The following is a 15595-nucleotide window of genomic DNA, read 5'->3' on the forward strand; positions in this document are numbered from 1 at the left end:
CGACCCCCTTCCTCCCATGATCTGAGCAGTGATTCCCTTTGGCAGGATTTTATGGGGACACTGAGAGCTCTATTATGGCAATTTCTTTTCCTGACAAGCCAAACAACACGATAAAAGACTGCATTCTGCTCTGTAAACCTGACATAGATTCTCTTTTTTTTTTTTTTTTTCTCTACCGATTTCACTTTTATCATGAACATTTCCTGCAAAAGAGCCAACTGGTCTGCGCTTTTCTGATCTTATAACAATGCGATGTGGAATGTAAAATCAATATTTATTTATTGATAACGGTTAAGTAAGTCCACAGTATATGATATAAGGAGACAGTTAACTGGATTTAATCGGTTCATTGGAAATTCATTACCAAATCTTCAAATCATTGTTTTCAATGCAGACATTTCTGCCATTTTGACCGAAAGCAAATATAATAATTTCCCCGTTCAAGGGATTCTGTTTTTGCTGTACAAGCATGTTCACAATTTTTTAATTGTACTCCTCGTACAGGACTATTCCTCAATCACGAAGCTGTTAACCTCGATTAGCCTCTGATTTGAAAAACCCTTAATCAGACCATGATGTGTGATGTCTCCCACTCTCTGCCCTCCCTAATTTGTGCTTCTTTGTTCATAGACATGGCTCCAAAGGTATGGCTACCTCCCTCCTGCAGACCCCAGAATGTCAGTGCTACGTTCTGCCCGAGTCATGCAGTCCGCTATCGCTGCCATGCAGCGCCGCTACGGCCTCAATGTTACAGGAACTCTGGACAGCACCACCATAGAGTGAGTTACGCATGCTTAGAAATTCCCTCAAAATCAGCTGCATCCATATAAAAACACAAAGTTTAAAGTTTAAGAAAAAAAATTGCGTGAAGGGTTACAAAGGATGGAACGTTTCTGGTAAATTTCCAGAAAGTTTCGGATACATTTCCGTGAAAAGTTAAAGTGGGGATTTTATGGGGCCATTACCGTATCATAATTGTTTATTTTTTGACATTTCACGCAAATGGCTCAGTTGTCAGTCCGTGTCTCCGTCATCGTTATTTTAACCGTCGTCAGTCCACCAGTGAGATACCTTCAGTGATAGACTGTCCGCCACTGGTCTGTAATAATATCAAATTAGCTGCGATAGTTATTTCATTTCTTTTATTTAGGTACCTTTTTTTCTTATTTACTATGTTTCATGGTTTTAACACTGTGAAATGTCCCATTATACAGCATATGGTCCTTTCGATCAAACAGCAAGAGAAGTCACAAAGAAAAAATAACTTGCAGATGAGGTACAAAATCCCTCCAAAGTACTGTCGGTGCAACAGTCACTTATTGTTTCACAAGATTCACATGTTGGTGATTGGGGCACCCGTGGGAGACAAGTTATCTCCTAATCCTCTGATTTGCATTCAGGTGGCAAGTGCAATTACTTTGCAAGGCACAAGGAACACCAAGTTGTCTTATGTGGGTCATTTTGATATGATCAAAGGGATGTTTTACGATTGATAAGACACTTGAGTTTTTGAATCAAATCAAAATGCCGCTGTATATATGTATTTGGAAAAGAAGCACGTGGACATTATTTTCAGCTTCAGGCTGTCAAAAAAACAACAACATACTGTTTCAATGTGGCTACAATTATTGAAACGGAACATCTGTGATTTGTTTGTTTCGAGTACTATGACTGGATGAACATCTAATTGGCAGTGAAGGACTATGTTTTGCTTAAAAAAAAAAAAGAAAAACGTCCAACAACACTGCATGTAAAAACATACACAAACACTATCACGTGTGGTAGAAATCAAAGTGATGGTTGTTATTTGAATAAATCTTCTTTTGAAAGTCATCATCGTTCCTTCAGACTTTGCAAGATGACTTTTTACCTGCACGTAACTAAAACAGTGTTCGCTGACATTTGTCCCCAGCAACGCTGAAATGCCATCCGTGCTACAAATGGCAATGAGCTCAATTTGGCCACTGAACTGTAACGTTGTAATGTGTCCGCCAGCCGAGTGACTGCTATCTAACCAATGGACTGAAACAGGGTGAAATGTGATCAGCTAACGGTGTGCCTGTTTTTTTTTGTTTTTTTTTCCTATTTCCCCATTGCTTCTCCCTATGCAGCAGTAACACGCTAAGGTGAGGTTCCCTCTTGAGTGTAATATGTGTATCGATTCGATAATGCAATACTAAGGAAATGTGTCGGATGAGAGAGACGTGCACGTTGTGTTGAGCCCTCTAAATAAAAGCTTTTCGTGTTGTGTATTCACGTATTCTCTTATTATAATAATCTGTCATTTAATCATTGAGACTTCTGCCACTTTTTTTTGGGATTAGTTGAGTCAAAATCGAGTGTTGCGCTTGCACTATAGCTAGAGTAGCTTGTGTTCTCATAAAACGTCTTTGAGATGTTGAGCAACCCTCTGCTAGTCAAATGTAAACAAATGCTCAATCCAACACAATACGATTTTTTGGGTCACAAATGCCATTGGATCCTAAATGTTTGATTGGTAACAGTGCTCCTCTCATGTCTCCTGCAGATGGATGAAGAAGCCCAGATGCGGGGTTCCTGACCAGATAGCAGGCGTATCAAAATTCAGCGTCAGGAAACGGCGGTACGCCCTAACGGGACAAAAGTGGCAACACAAACATATCACATACAGGTGAGTGCCTTTTAACATTTTTCTGCACGAAAATTCCCTTCCAAATTCTTGCCTGTAGTGCAAAAGAATATCTGATTGTGGCGGATAATATGTGATGGAAAACATGCGGGTCATCATAAGTTCAGTGTTGCTTTAAGCTGAGATTTACTTTGGTTTTGCTAGCCCGCAATTTGTAAAATCGCTTTTATCTCTAATGTGGCTTGCTCTCTGGTTTCATGTTTTATGGGGCAATCCTTACATGTTGTCTTTTGTCTACTTTGAGGATAAATGCGTGTGAAATATTAAATTAGCCATGCATCTGTTTTGGGACTGCATATCAGTCATAGCAGAACTGCCGGGCCCCTGCTACAGTGGGAGGGAAAAGTATGTCAATGGTGAATTGAATTGAATTTCTTATATTTCTGCATAAATTGGTCATAAAATGTGGTTCGATCATCTAAGTCACAAGAATAAACCAAAAAAAGTTTGCTTTAACTAATACCATGCAAACAGTGATTTTGTCATATTTTTGTTGATAATAACATAAACATTGACAGGACAAGGAGAAGAAAGTGAGCGAACTCTCTGTTTTAATAAACGAAACTGAAGTTTCCTGCCTGTTAAAGATCGATACGCGCAACGATCAGGACAAATTTTGGATCGTTCCTCTTTTACAAATCTGTGGCAGTTCAGCCTGAGAGGCAAGTGGTCAGGCTCAATAAAGGTAGTAGTTATGTGGAGATGAAGGGGACGAAGCGAGTAAAGAGAACCGGCAGCCGAAAGAGATGAGCAAGGAGAGGAGGAACCCCCCAGTGGAAAGTTGGAGAGAGCGAGTATGGTTATGTAATGGGATCGAAGGATTTTGAGAGTGTATTTGCTCTTGCGCGCATATTCGTAAGGGCTCTATATGGCTGTGTGCTTGGCTTAGTCAGCTTTGCCTCGAGCTGTCAAACTGCTGCAACGGGAGTCGTGAATGCGGTGAAATTTCCATTTCGTCTTCTACCTTTGGCAGCGGGAAAAGCGTTTGCCACCAAGCAGTGCAGTCCTCACATAAAGTTTCAGATTGGCAAATCATGGCGGCGTTCACAACATACATTTTCAAAACCAGGGTAACCTACCAATAAATCCACAAAAGGAAGGTGACACAGTAAATAAAAGACAACTGGGTTTTTTTTTCTTGTTATTTGGCTGCTTATTACACGACAAGCTTTACCTGTGAAATGGAGATTTTGTGTTCTTCCCTTTCCATTATTGTGACGTGTAGTGATTTTGCATTATGTGACTGTGTGTAGGGCCAGCCGAAGTTCACTGACGCTGGCCTGACCCAGCCGGTACAAATTGAATAAATAAATACGATGAATTGCAACTGATCTATTTTAGATCAATTTTACTGAACCTTTAAAGGTCACATCCAAAAACAAGCACTTTGAGGATCTAAAAATTGACAGCAATACCTATTAAATGTTTCATAGTAGCAGAAGAAAATGAAAAGATTATATACAAAGTCCTAACCGTAAAATATCCAATTTAGATGGAAAAACTCTAAATAAACACAGTTGATCAATACGGTTTTACAGTTCATTTAGCTAAATCGCGCCCCAAAATCGAAAGACACGTCCCCGCAACTGAATCTTTAATGTCCTTCCAGCTGTCTAAATCTGCTGCGCTGTTGGTTTGATTCCAGCTTTGGTCACGCTCATGTCACCCCCTTAAAATATCCATCTTTCGCTTTCCAACTCGTTAAATAATCATTAATAAACAAAGCTGGGATTTGAAAAGGCATAATTAATGCAAGGCCGCCCAGTGTGTGCTCGTTTCCACCTAGCCGCATACAGTATGTGCTGTTGGGAGGCCCTAATTAGCTTTGGCATCCCGACTGTTTTCCCTGCATGCAAGTACTATTATAGCGCAAGAGATGCATCCAGAGTAATTATCACCTCACAACATGGAGGTAAATATTTGAAATGGCCTTAGAAGGGGTTGAATACTTTCATTTGTCAATTAGCAGCTGCTTGTGTTTTAGGAAAGGCTTGCACTCAACTACTTCTTTGTCCTTGAAATGGGGATGCAATGTGGCTCCGCTTCCCAGCTTTCATTCTTTAATGAAGTTACATATACATCTTCAATCAATACCGCTGCGATGCCTCCTGAAATGGCAAGGCGTTAGTGACTTCCCAATCCAAGCGTTTACTGGCATTCCTCGCTCTGCGGTAATCGCCGATTATACCGGTGCTTTTAAAATGTCATTAAAAAAAACAAAAAACAAAAAACAACAACAACAAAAACAAAACAATATTTGAGTCATGTTCAGCTACAACATCAGGCAGACATATCTTCTCGTAAGCTGTTGGCAACTAAACCAGAGCGAAACCAAATTTTAATACCATGGCAAATATTTTCAGAGCATAGAAATCCGAGAGCGGTTTTCCCTTCCATGACTAACCAGACTTGGGCTTTCAGAAGGCAGCGGGCTGTTGATAAGCCTTAATTAGAAAGTAGATTTGCGAGGTAGAAAATTGTCCAATCCTCTCCACACCTGCAACGTATTAGAGCTGGCAGGGTGGACTCAGCTGCCCTCGCTCACAAATTGTGCAATGTGTGTAAGCAAGCCTCAATAAGCAGAAATGGCAGAATCGTATTTTTAACTTTGTATTATTGCTGTGTGGGTACTCTGTGTACTTGAGTCATTTATTCCACATTAAATGTATTCAGCTGTCAACTGAAAACGTTTTGTCAATTCATGGCAACAACACTCCGGAAAAGACGTGCTAATGCATAGCGATAACATTGACAGCATCAAACTCTTCAAAATACAATCGCTGTCTCCTGGAATGACATCAGATTACCGTTTATGACATATTAGCTCTCTAATTGCTCCAGTTATCCAAGTATTGGCAAAGCGATCAAAGTACCATATGCTATTTCGTGAGCCGTTCACCGTTCCACAGTACATGCAGATGCGTTTGTACGTAGACTGGCACGGCTCAACTCAACTTGTTTATAGAGCACAAAAAACAACAACAGCAAGGACAGCAAAGTGTACAGAAAGAGTGAACCAAATAGAATAGAACGTCTCTATTGTCACCTTCTATGTTGCGAGATGCAGCCAAATTGAGGTTCGAAAAATATAAACAGTGGAGGGAGAGACGGATAGAATACCGTCGCCGATTTGATGTTGTCAAAGTGAAATCGTCCCGCCGAATGCTTCTCAATTCGTAGTACCGGTTCACTGCCCGGCGACCAGTCGAGAGTGTACCTCGCCTCTTGTCCAAAGTCAGCTGGGAAAGGCTCCAGCATACCCAAATGTGGATAAGCCATATAGAAGATGTTTGAATGGATAGTACACCGAATGTAACTCTTCCATTTTGTGTGTTGTATCTGTGCAGCATAAAGAACGTGACCCCCAAAGTCGGTGCTGAGGAGACCCATGACGCCATCCGGCGAGCCTTTGACGTTTGGCAAAACGTGACCCCGCTGCGCTTCGAGGCTGTGCCATACAGTGAACTGGAGCGCACCAAGAAAGACGTGGACATCACAATCATCTTTGCCTCAGGTTTCCATGGTGACAGCTCACCATTTGACGGCGAGGGTGGCTTCCTCGCCCATGCCTACTTCCCGGGGCCAGGAATTGGAGGAGACACACACTTTGACTCGGATGAGCCATGGACATTGGGCAACCCCAACCATGATGGTGAGTGTTGCTTTGCGTCCTAATAAAGAAAATATATTGGTTGGTGTGCGTTTGTTTTCGTGTTTATGGTTTGAGCCATATGTATGTCTGCATGTGTCAGTAAATTAGTGGAAAGCAGGTGCCAAGTTAACTACCTTCCAAATGTGCAGGCTGTTATTGGGCAATGAATTTGTGCCAAAGAGTAGATTAACAGGTATAAGTAACGGGAAAGTGAAATGCATTCACAATATCTCTCAAACGGAGAGATGTTTGCAGCACTGAATTTTCTCATTAAATCCAAAGGCGCAAGTCTTCCCTGTGGTCCACAGAGACGACTCGAGGCGGAATCATCATTCTGGTTACTGAGTCATGAGTCAAAACAATGACACAGACTACTGAGCCATAGAGTGCCGAAGACAAATTAGATTTAGAAAATAAGCAAGAAAGTGCCAGCGACTTTGAAGAAAAAGGCATCAGAGGTAAGAGAGGCAAAGGGAAGGAAGGAATGCCACCGTTTCTCAAGACAAATATTAGAGATTCGAGAACTCACAAAAGAGGGAGAAGCTGAGGAAGCTCCATAGCAAGTGGTAAAAAAAAAAAAAAAAAAAAAAGATTCGAGGAAAGGGGCGAGAAGTGAGAACGGGAGATGAGTTGAGCACGATGTGACTGAAGAAGCAAGGACGTTTGAGTCGAAAGCAGCACTCCGCAAGCTGAGCGACCTTCCAGGCTTGGATGTCAGCGGCTATATTTCAAGGATCCGAGTGTGCAGTTTGATGGAATTGGCTCCCTCAGGTTGACTATCACAACGGCAGACAGCAACCTTAAGTAATTAAACACACCAGGTTAACACACAAGCACACGCACTCCCCACAAGTGTTGCCAATACCATCCTGTGCCGCCTTGGGGGAAGGGGAAGCATCTGTCATTGAAGGCTGTGAGTCACTGTCTTCAACCAAACATGCAGATACACATACTCTGCCTTTCTACTTCAGTGCAATTTTAACATAGCCCTTCTGCAGTCCCCGCTCCCACTTTTAAAGACAATCACGTAATGCATGCTGACTGATTACACACTCTGCTTCTGGCTCCCTTGTCGAATATGAACATGCGCACTGGCTCATCTTGAATTCTTGCCACAGTAGGGGCTGCCTGTACTTCTATATATTGTTTAGTTCGGATTTAGTGCTGAGATATGAGTGTCGTTGAGTTTTTAGCCAGAAATGCTTTGAATAGTAGGTGCTTTATATTACGTGTGTGCGTTTTGTGTTCCCTTGCCGGTATATTGACGGGTTTCTAGGCACTTGGACACTTTTGGCCTCCGTTACGGCTCTGCACTTGACAAACAGGGTTGCAAAATTCCCAGAATTTTTAAAGTTCATATCTTTCCAAGGAAATTAACAAACATTTGTAGGGATTAACAGAACCGTATTGGAATTAATGGGAATAAACATGGAATTTACCAAATTGAAGAGTGGCACCATCAAAATATAGTGGGAGAAATTTAGCGTAATCCTTATTAAAACATCCAAATATAACGCAAGTGCAGTTGAAGTGCTTCGCCCTGCCGATAAAAAAGATGCTTTTTATTTGCATGTTGAATAGGACTTTTCATTTAACATTTCAAAGAGACTGTTGCTATATTTGGATGGGAGTCAGTTTTGTTCGTTTTTGTAGTGGTTGGGTCGGAGGGAGACTAATTAACTCAACGTTCATGTTTTTACGATTCACTTAAAGTAAATATTAAATATTAGCGTCATTATATTTGATCCCACTGAAACGTTCTCATCTCTCGTTTGTGAAAACATCCAGGCCACAATTGCTTTGGCTCTTCAGATCAAAATCTTATTGCAAAATACAACATGCATGCGATGCACGCATAGTGACGTGGATTTATCTTTGTATTATACAAATATACGTCCTTATATTTTCCCACTTGTCTTCAGACGTATAAAATGGATCTATTATCGCCATACATCCTTTTACTTTCCTAAAGGACAGTCGTAGGAACCTGTAGACTGCCAGAAATAAGCTTCTTTTAGTTGTTTTTCCCCTGTCATTTCTGATTTAGTTTAGTTCAATCTACACTTACACACGCGCACACACACATCCACACAAACGGATGAGTTGCTGTCCAGTAAGCTGCCAGTCTGTCATACCTAATCCCTCGCACCGTTGAGGAGAAGGACCAGTTGGCGCTGAGGTTGTTGGCACCGTCTGACTGCGGACGTTACTGTTGTTATTGTTTGGGATGATGAGGCCACCAGTGAACACTGGAGAATTAATCCTTGGTCTTCTGAGAGATAAACGCGTGCACGCATGCGACTTAAGTACGCTCATAGCTATTCCATCGTCTACGTTCACGCGTGATGTTTTGTCCGAAGCTTTACGCGGCAATCCAAACGCATGCAAATTGCAAACACGTTAGTGAAACGTAGCGTCCAATGGGGTAGTTTTTTTTTTTGCATAACACACAAGACGGCTGTGCTTCTTATTAACTCATTCACTGCCAGACATTTTCACACCCTCTTTTACCCAAAGGTTTGAAAAAAAATTGAAAAAAATATAAATAAATTCCTGGGATTGAATGGCTGGACTGTGAAAAGACTAGTAAATTCGTCAATGGCAATGAATGAGTTAAGATTAGTTAATGACATTTTAGGAGTGTTGCAGTGCCATTTGTATTTCAGAAGGATGACGTGAGAGATTTTCTGCAGAAAGTTACATCAACCAGACTACATTAAATCTTGGGGGAGGAAAACAGATAGCATATCGTTTCAAAAAGACGCTGGCAACACTGGAAAACCTCAAACCTGAAGAGCCACTATACAGACGTCGCTGCCTTGTTCTCATTTTACCTTTGCTTGCCACATTGCTTGTCTCTCTTGCCTTTAATCGAGGAAAAGGAGAACCGATTTGTCCCAGGATGTACTGTTATCCTTCCTCTTCTTTCATTATCGTGTTAGATTGACCACTCTACGTTCACGTTCCTCATGGTTCCTCATGGCATTTTTTTTATCCGGGGTAATACATTGAGAGAAAATGTTCGCACCAGAGAGAGTAAGGGGGTGTATGATGAGCCTGCATCCCTATTGAGAGTAAGACATCCCTGGGGGCCAAAACACCGAGTAGTGATTATGGAACACCTACAGCTGCACTGCTTGCTCTAAATAATCCGGCTTTAAAGACGATCGGTGAAAAACTGTGATTCATCTTAAGACGCAAGACATATTACTAAGGTACATTAATATACTATGTGGTAAACGTGGCAGTTGCCACTTTTTGGGAAAAAGTGTTAGGTCTCGTAAAAGTGAACTAGAGAGACCAGGTCCTAAATTGGCAACTGATAATGTTCGTTCCTCTTGCTAGCTTCTTCATATATAATAAAAAGGATTTCTTCCACGAATATGACTTGTTAATTTTTGGGGGTGAAATTAGCAAGTGTGGAGAATACGGCTACTAAATGTCTTCATCATTATGTTAATTTATTATTCAGTAATAATAGCCATTGGATGCACCCAGCTGAACATACCACAGTAGATACAACATTTATTGCGTGTGAAATTGTCTTCGTAGGTTACACAGTCTTATCCAATTATGAATGTGGCATTGAAGGAGGACACAAGCTTTAGCTTGGAAGGAAAACAATGTCACGAAAGGAAGCAGAGACGTTTACCACGTGTTTCGGCCCACCAGCCTGCCACTAGAAATAGACAGCTACCTACTGACAGCAGCATCAACTTCCACATGGGCGGTGGGGCTCGCTTCCGCCCAAATACGTGTACGCGCACACACACACAGAGTGCACCTGAGGAAGCGTCCCCTCCCACTAGTCGGTCATATGCCCTGATAAGATTATACCCCAAACCCTCGTCCATACGGATGACATTATTATGTATGATATATTATTTTATTATCGATTCGTTTATTACCGCAACTGTCTTTTATTGTTAAGCATTTAAAAAAATATATTTTCTTTATGACTAGCAGAGTGATGATTTTTCTGTTTATGATGCCAGCATGTTAATTGAAAATGATGTGCACGGCATCTGTCTTTTCATTCCCCTTCCCTGAGTTTTCGCAAACAATATTATGGTTTGGGCTTTCCAAGGACACCTATGTTGTGTGTATTTGAGAAAGCCCACTGCAAACACCCTTGCTTGGAAATGTATTATTAATGATAAATGATTCACAATAAAAATGTACACCAATCCCCTGTCTTGCTCACAGGTGCTGCGCTGAGATAAACATGACGAGAATAAAGGATGTCCTTTCCTTGGCAGTATTAATTATATGCTGTGTACTGGTTTATTTACCTCAAGTCCACAGGACCTGCTGATATTCGAATCCTTGGCAATATTCCAAAGCCTGAAGCTCGCTCAGTTGCAGTTCCTCGAAATAGATAATTACCCCATAGCAGATTACACATGCTATGTTGCTATATTCGGCTCGGTTCTCGAAAGCTCCGTAACCAGTGAATCCAAAATTCACCCCAAATCCTAAAAGTGATACTATCCGCCCACTATCTGATTTGTAGTTCTGTGTGTGTTGATCTTCATGCGTGTTCATGTCAGAAGCTTGTGTTCCCACGTCACATGTGGCCCCGACCAGCAGATGGGTTGTGGCATGTATAGGGAGCTTGTAAATTATGGAGAAAGAGCAAGCAGAGGACTCTGGTTTCTAATCACAAGCCCTGTTTACTTTACCGCAGCCACTGTGAGAGAAGACGGAAAGCTTCGCCCGGTCATCAATCTACTCATTAATTCCCCATGTTGTCTATTTTGCTTTTTGTTGCTTTTTGGGTGTTTTATTTAAGTGCAACTATAGTATGTTCCGAGATTACCCTCTTGCATTTGTGCTGTGGCAGACTGGTCACGTCAACGACAGGAGGAACATCTCCCAAAAAAAAGAAAAAAAAAAAAAGAAGGTCAACGATTAAAGTTCTATCATCTATCACATCCATCTTATGAGATGAGGACATAATTGCAAATTAAACCTAACCCTTAGTTTTTTGGGGGGGTTTTTCAATCTTCATTTATGTTTTGTTTATACTTATCCATTACAATAAAGCCCCATTATCAAAAACCACAAGTAATTGACAAAAATGTTGCCAATAGTCTACAGTAGTAGTTTAAACTGTATAATGTAATATGCCACAAAACTATGATCAAAAGTACTTTAATATCATTTCAAACACATCTGCCTCTTCAAAATATATCATTTAAAGACACTTGAGCTTTTTAATAGCCACTTAGCTTTGAATAGGTGAATTTGCGAATAGAATTTTTTTTTTGTCCCTTAAAGTTCTTGACACCTTGTTTCTTTCACCTTTCCTTTTCCGCTTGCACACAATCCTCTTTTTTTTTTGTGTGTATATCTCACACCTGTCTTGTATCCTTAGCATTCGCGAGGCCGTACCCAAGTCGCCTTGGCTTTGTTTATGGACCCCACACAACCAACGGGACATCCCTGTCTTGCACAGCATGACTTATGTTAGCAATTGGAATAAAGTAGTCACACCGCTAAACTCAAATGACCCCCCCCACCCCCCCCCCCCCCCAGGAGGTTTCAATTATGACTTTAAGTCTCGTAACTGCGCTTCCAGTGTGTCACATTCAGATTAAAACAACGAGCATCCTGTGAAATGGCCTTAACAATTGTCTCTGGCTGCGGTGACGTTTCCCCGCATAGCCGATTCCAAAATTACGGAGCCATTTCTATTTTCACTTTATCTCCTTTTCTCTCCCGCGTCTCTCTTTATTTGCTTTGAACCTAATCCCTAGACACATTTTCAGTGTTACAAGCCTGCATCAATTTTCCCTCAATTTCGCTTTCAAATTTCTACTTTTCAAAGCGTTGACTTTCTTTGAAGGAATGCCAACCCTTTTTAGTGAAACACTGCATAATATTTGAGGTTGCATGCAGTGTTGGACTTGACATTAATCTTATAAAGAGCTGCTGGAATTTAGATACTCACAATCATGCTGCGACGATCTAAGTAAGAATTTGTCAGGTGATGAGATGACCTGCTTGAAGTGACCTCCACTGCCGTCTGGATAGGCGTAACAATCATGAAAGTTGACTACCGACCCAATTTAATACTCATGACTTTCTTGACAGTGAAAATGATTTCATGCTCACATCTGAGAAACGGTTTGGTCTACGTGACGTAAATTAACGGGACGTAGCCGTAGTTGAGAGGGGCTGTTGAATCCAGAATGAATTGGACCGGGGGTTGAGTGTCGACCGCAGTGTTCCTAAGCCAAAAGTTCAGCCCTGCTTTGGTTAACCACAACTGCACACTAATTACAACGTATGCGCGGACGACTCTTGTTTCCGTGTAGGGCACTCTGTCAGTGTCTGCAGCTTGCTACGTAATCCCCTCAATTAGGCGCATACGTTGTAAATTGCCCATGCTCGACAGCCACGTTCACCGCAACCAACATATCGTCCTTTCCATTTCTTTTTTACATAATTGTTGTTATGTGACATCCCTAATAGTGAATTTTACTATGAGGTATGGGATGGGGGGGGATATTGTTTTAAAAAAAAATATTTTAGAATATTATACCTAAGCGGTCGCTTGGACTTGCTCAGACTTTCGAATCCCACCTCGACTGATTTCTCCGCCCTGCTTTTTTTAGGGAATGATTTGTTCCTGGTGGCGGTCCATGAGCTTGGCCACGCACTTGGGCTGGAGCACTCCAACGACCCCACAGCCATCATGGCTCCTTTCTACCAATACATGGACACCGAGAACTTCAAACTGCCTATGGACGATCTGCTGGGCATCCAAAAGATTTACGGTGAGCCTTTGATAGCAGCACTTTGTCCTCTCTTAAAGCTGATCGAACTAGCAACATCAAATTTACAGGAACCTTCATAAAAGCACCACCATAGTCCTAGTTTTTATATGATCATAGGTGCTCTTTGAAACCTTTCCCCCCCCCAGCAGATCTATTTTGCTCTCTGTTTATTGACAGATGATTTCTTTTTGGAGAAACCCTTCAATGACACATTTTTACTGTTTCTGTCATCGTGTCCTCAGTTTCTCATCCGAGTTGTGATACAACTTGGTGGGAAGTAACAGTTGAGACCGTAAGCCGGTTACACTCCACCGAGGTGACAGCGGGCTGTCACACGAATGGCTGCACTCTCTTTTGCTCTCTCTCTCAAACACACACACACACACACACACACACACACGCGCGTTACCTGCCATCTGTTTACATGACTAGGGGACGTACCTTTGGGACTGACAGACCTGGGCAAGGGATCAAATCTCTCCTCATCCCTCTTGTGTTTTACTTCTCTCCCTCCACCTCTCTCTTGTACTCAGAGTTGAAGGGCAGGACAAGTGGCAGCAGCTCCTCTCACGGAAACCCTTCTCTGTTCCCCCAGCAATTGGCCTCTTTCCCTTTTTTCTCTCCAACACTCTGTAACACTCTGTGTTGAATCTAAATAAGGTCAGTGGTGCGACCTTCAGAGTTTAGATCAATGGGAAGTGGAGAGTGAGTAGGAAAATTGGTAAAACAAAAGTAATGAGGCAGTAGGGAGAAGGTGAGTTGGGAGAAGAGTAATGGGTGGGTATGGAAATCGGTGTCTCAGATGGAAGGAAAATGGAGAAAAATTGCGCAAAATTGCCTTTTGTGAAATTCAGTCGGGGTTGCTGGAATCAGATTTGGCTGCAATTGGCTGGCGAACAGTCCAGGTTGTGCACCGCCCTCGCACAAAGTGTGAGGCTCCAGCTCAACCTTGACTCTAATGAGGAGAAGTGGTATAGAAAATGTGTGATGGATGGTTGGAGGTAGAGTTTTCTCCAAATTTTAGGTTGTGGGAAGAACAGTCTTGACTGTTGAAATGGCTAATATTCTAATTCACACATCAAGTTCAGAACAAAAATGGTTGAATACGAATTCCCGTAAAGCATTTGGAATCCTGAATGTCGGATCAAATAGGAGCAGAATTATTGCCGTGTAGTTTTATTTTGAGCACAATCCGCTTTTGAGGGTAAGAGCATATTTTCTGTAAGAAAGATTACATTCAACTAATTGTTGACATCCGAAGAGGAACATGAAAATTACTCGTGTAGTTACATAATATGTTGATGTCATATTTATATCTTACCATATGTCCTTAAAGCGATCAACCGGCCGGGATGGGCCATTTTTCCAATCTCTATTTTTATTTCTGCCATGCATCACAATCGGAAAAAAAAATCCACATCAGACGGGTCCCTCGTTGCGACCCAAATCAGGCTATATTGTTTTGAACTTTAAACGTGTACAGTGGCTTGAATCAACAAGCCATGTTATGCTCGCTTCATGAAAACCATCAAAACAAATTCCGTCATTCCGTCATTTAGACAGTTGTGATTGGCTCTCAGCTTGATGTAAATGCTCTCTGCTCTCCATAACCGCGATCAGCACTGAAAAATGCACCCAACCATGTTAAGGTCACTTCACTTCCACTTGCAAACGTTGCCGTAATGACCATTAACTATCACTTTTCTCGCGTATGGCGTCTACATCAACACATTTTCCTAATCGCGTTGTTTCCGCACCGGATCAAACCGTTTGGCCCTGAATCTAATCGCAACCTGTGTATCCAGCTATGTATCAAATCGGCCTCATGCCAGAGATTCCCAACCCTACTTAGAAGTCAGCAAATTTACGGGTCAACCCCCATCTCGTATTTGTACTTAGTACTTAGTACAATGAGTCTAAAGGCAGAAAATCGCTGACTAATTTGACCAATGTGTAAAGTGCTTTTGCTATGCTAGGAAAAGACTGTCACATAATCCAGTGGTGTTGTGGGCTCAATATAGATGAGGAGCACATTTCAATATCGTGTTGGCATGTGAGGGGCTGATGTGATTAGTCAGCTAACATACAATAACTCCAGTTCATGTTAATACCAAGTGCAATGAAGCACTTTTGTCACACACAGCATTGAGTTTACACATTGTGGCCTCTGACTTGGCATTCATTTCACCCTTCTACTTACCAGTTGAGCAGTACAAACACCTTGTTGAAAAAATGCCGCCGCTCCGCTTAACCTGCCAATGACAATATTTATGTTATAGCCAACAAAAATAGGTCGTGTATAACATGTTGTCTTGCAGTCGCATCTGATTTAATTTGCAAAACGAGCCCTTCAGGCTCCTTCCACACTAACAGGGTTTCTGTTTATTTTTGTTTGACTGCCATGAGCGACTTATATTCATTTGTTAGTCTCGCTAAACAGTTCTGTCTTATCTCGATCGGAAGAAAATACACCTCAAGATTTGCCTTTTGGCA

At 41.7% G+C, this 15595-nt stretch overlaps 1 protein-coding gene across 2 annotated transcripts in view; it reads left to right on the plus strand.

Moving 5' to 3' along the window:
* mmp16a (matrix metallopeptidase 16a (membrane-inserted)) overlaps nt 1-15595 on the plus strand; it is a 35916-nt gene that overhangs the window by 8520 nt on the left and 11801 nt on the right. The window contains exons 2-6 of one of the 2 annotated variants that reach the window (XM_086020816.1): nt 631-779; nt 2112-2126; nt 2528-2650; nt 6016-6320; nt 12941-13102. In XM_086020816.1, the coding sequence (XP_085876942.1) occupies nt 631-779; nt 2112-2126; nt 2528-2650; nt 6016-6320; nt 12941-13102 (754 nt within the window). The remainder of the gene's footprint in view (nt 1-630; nt 780-2111; nt 2127-2527; nt 2651-6015; nt 6321-12940; nt 13103-15595) is intronic. The other variant, XM_086020817.1, reaches the window with a different exon arrangement.

This window comes from Filicampus tigris, chromosome 21, assembly GCF_054856515.1.
Source record: "Filicampus tigris isolate MCC_2025a chromosome 21, RoL_Ftig_1.0, whole genome shotgun sequence".
NCBI classification, from domain to species: Eukaryota; Metazoa; Chordata; class Actinopteri; order Syngnathiformes; family Syngnathidae; genus Filicampus; species Filicampus tigris.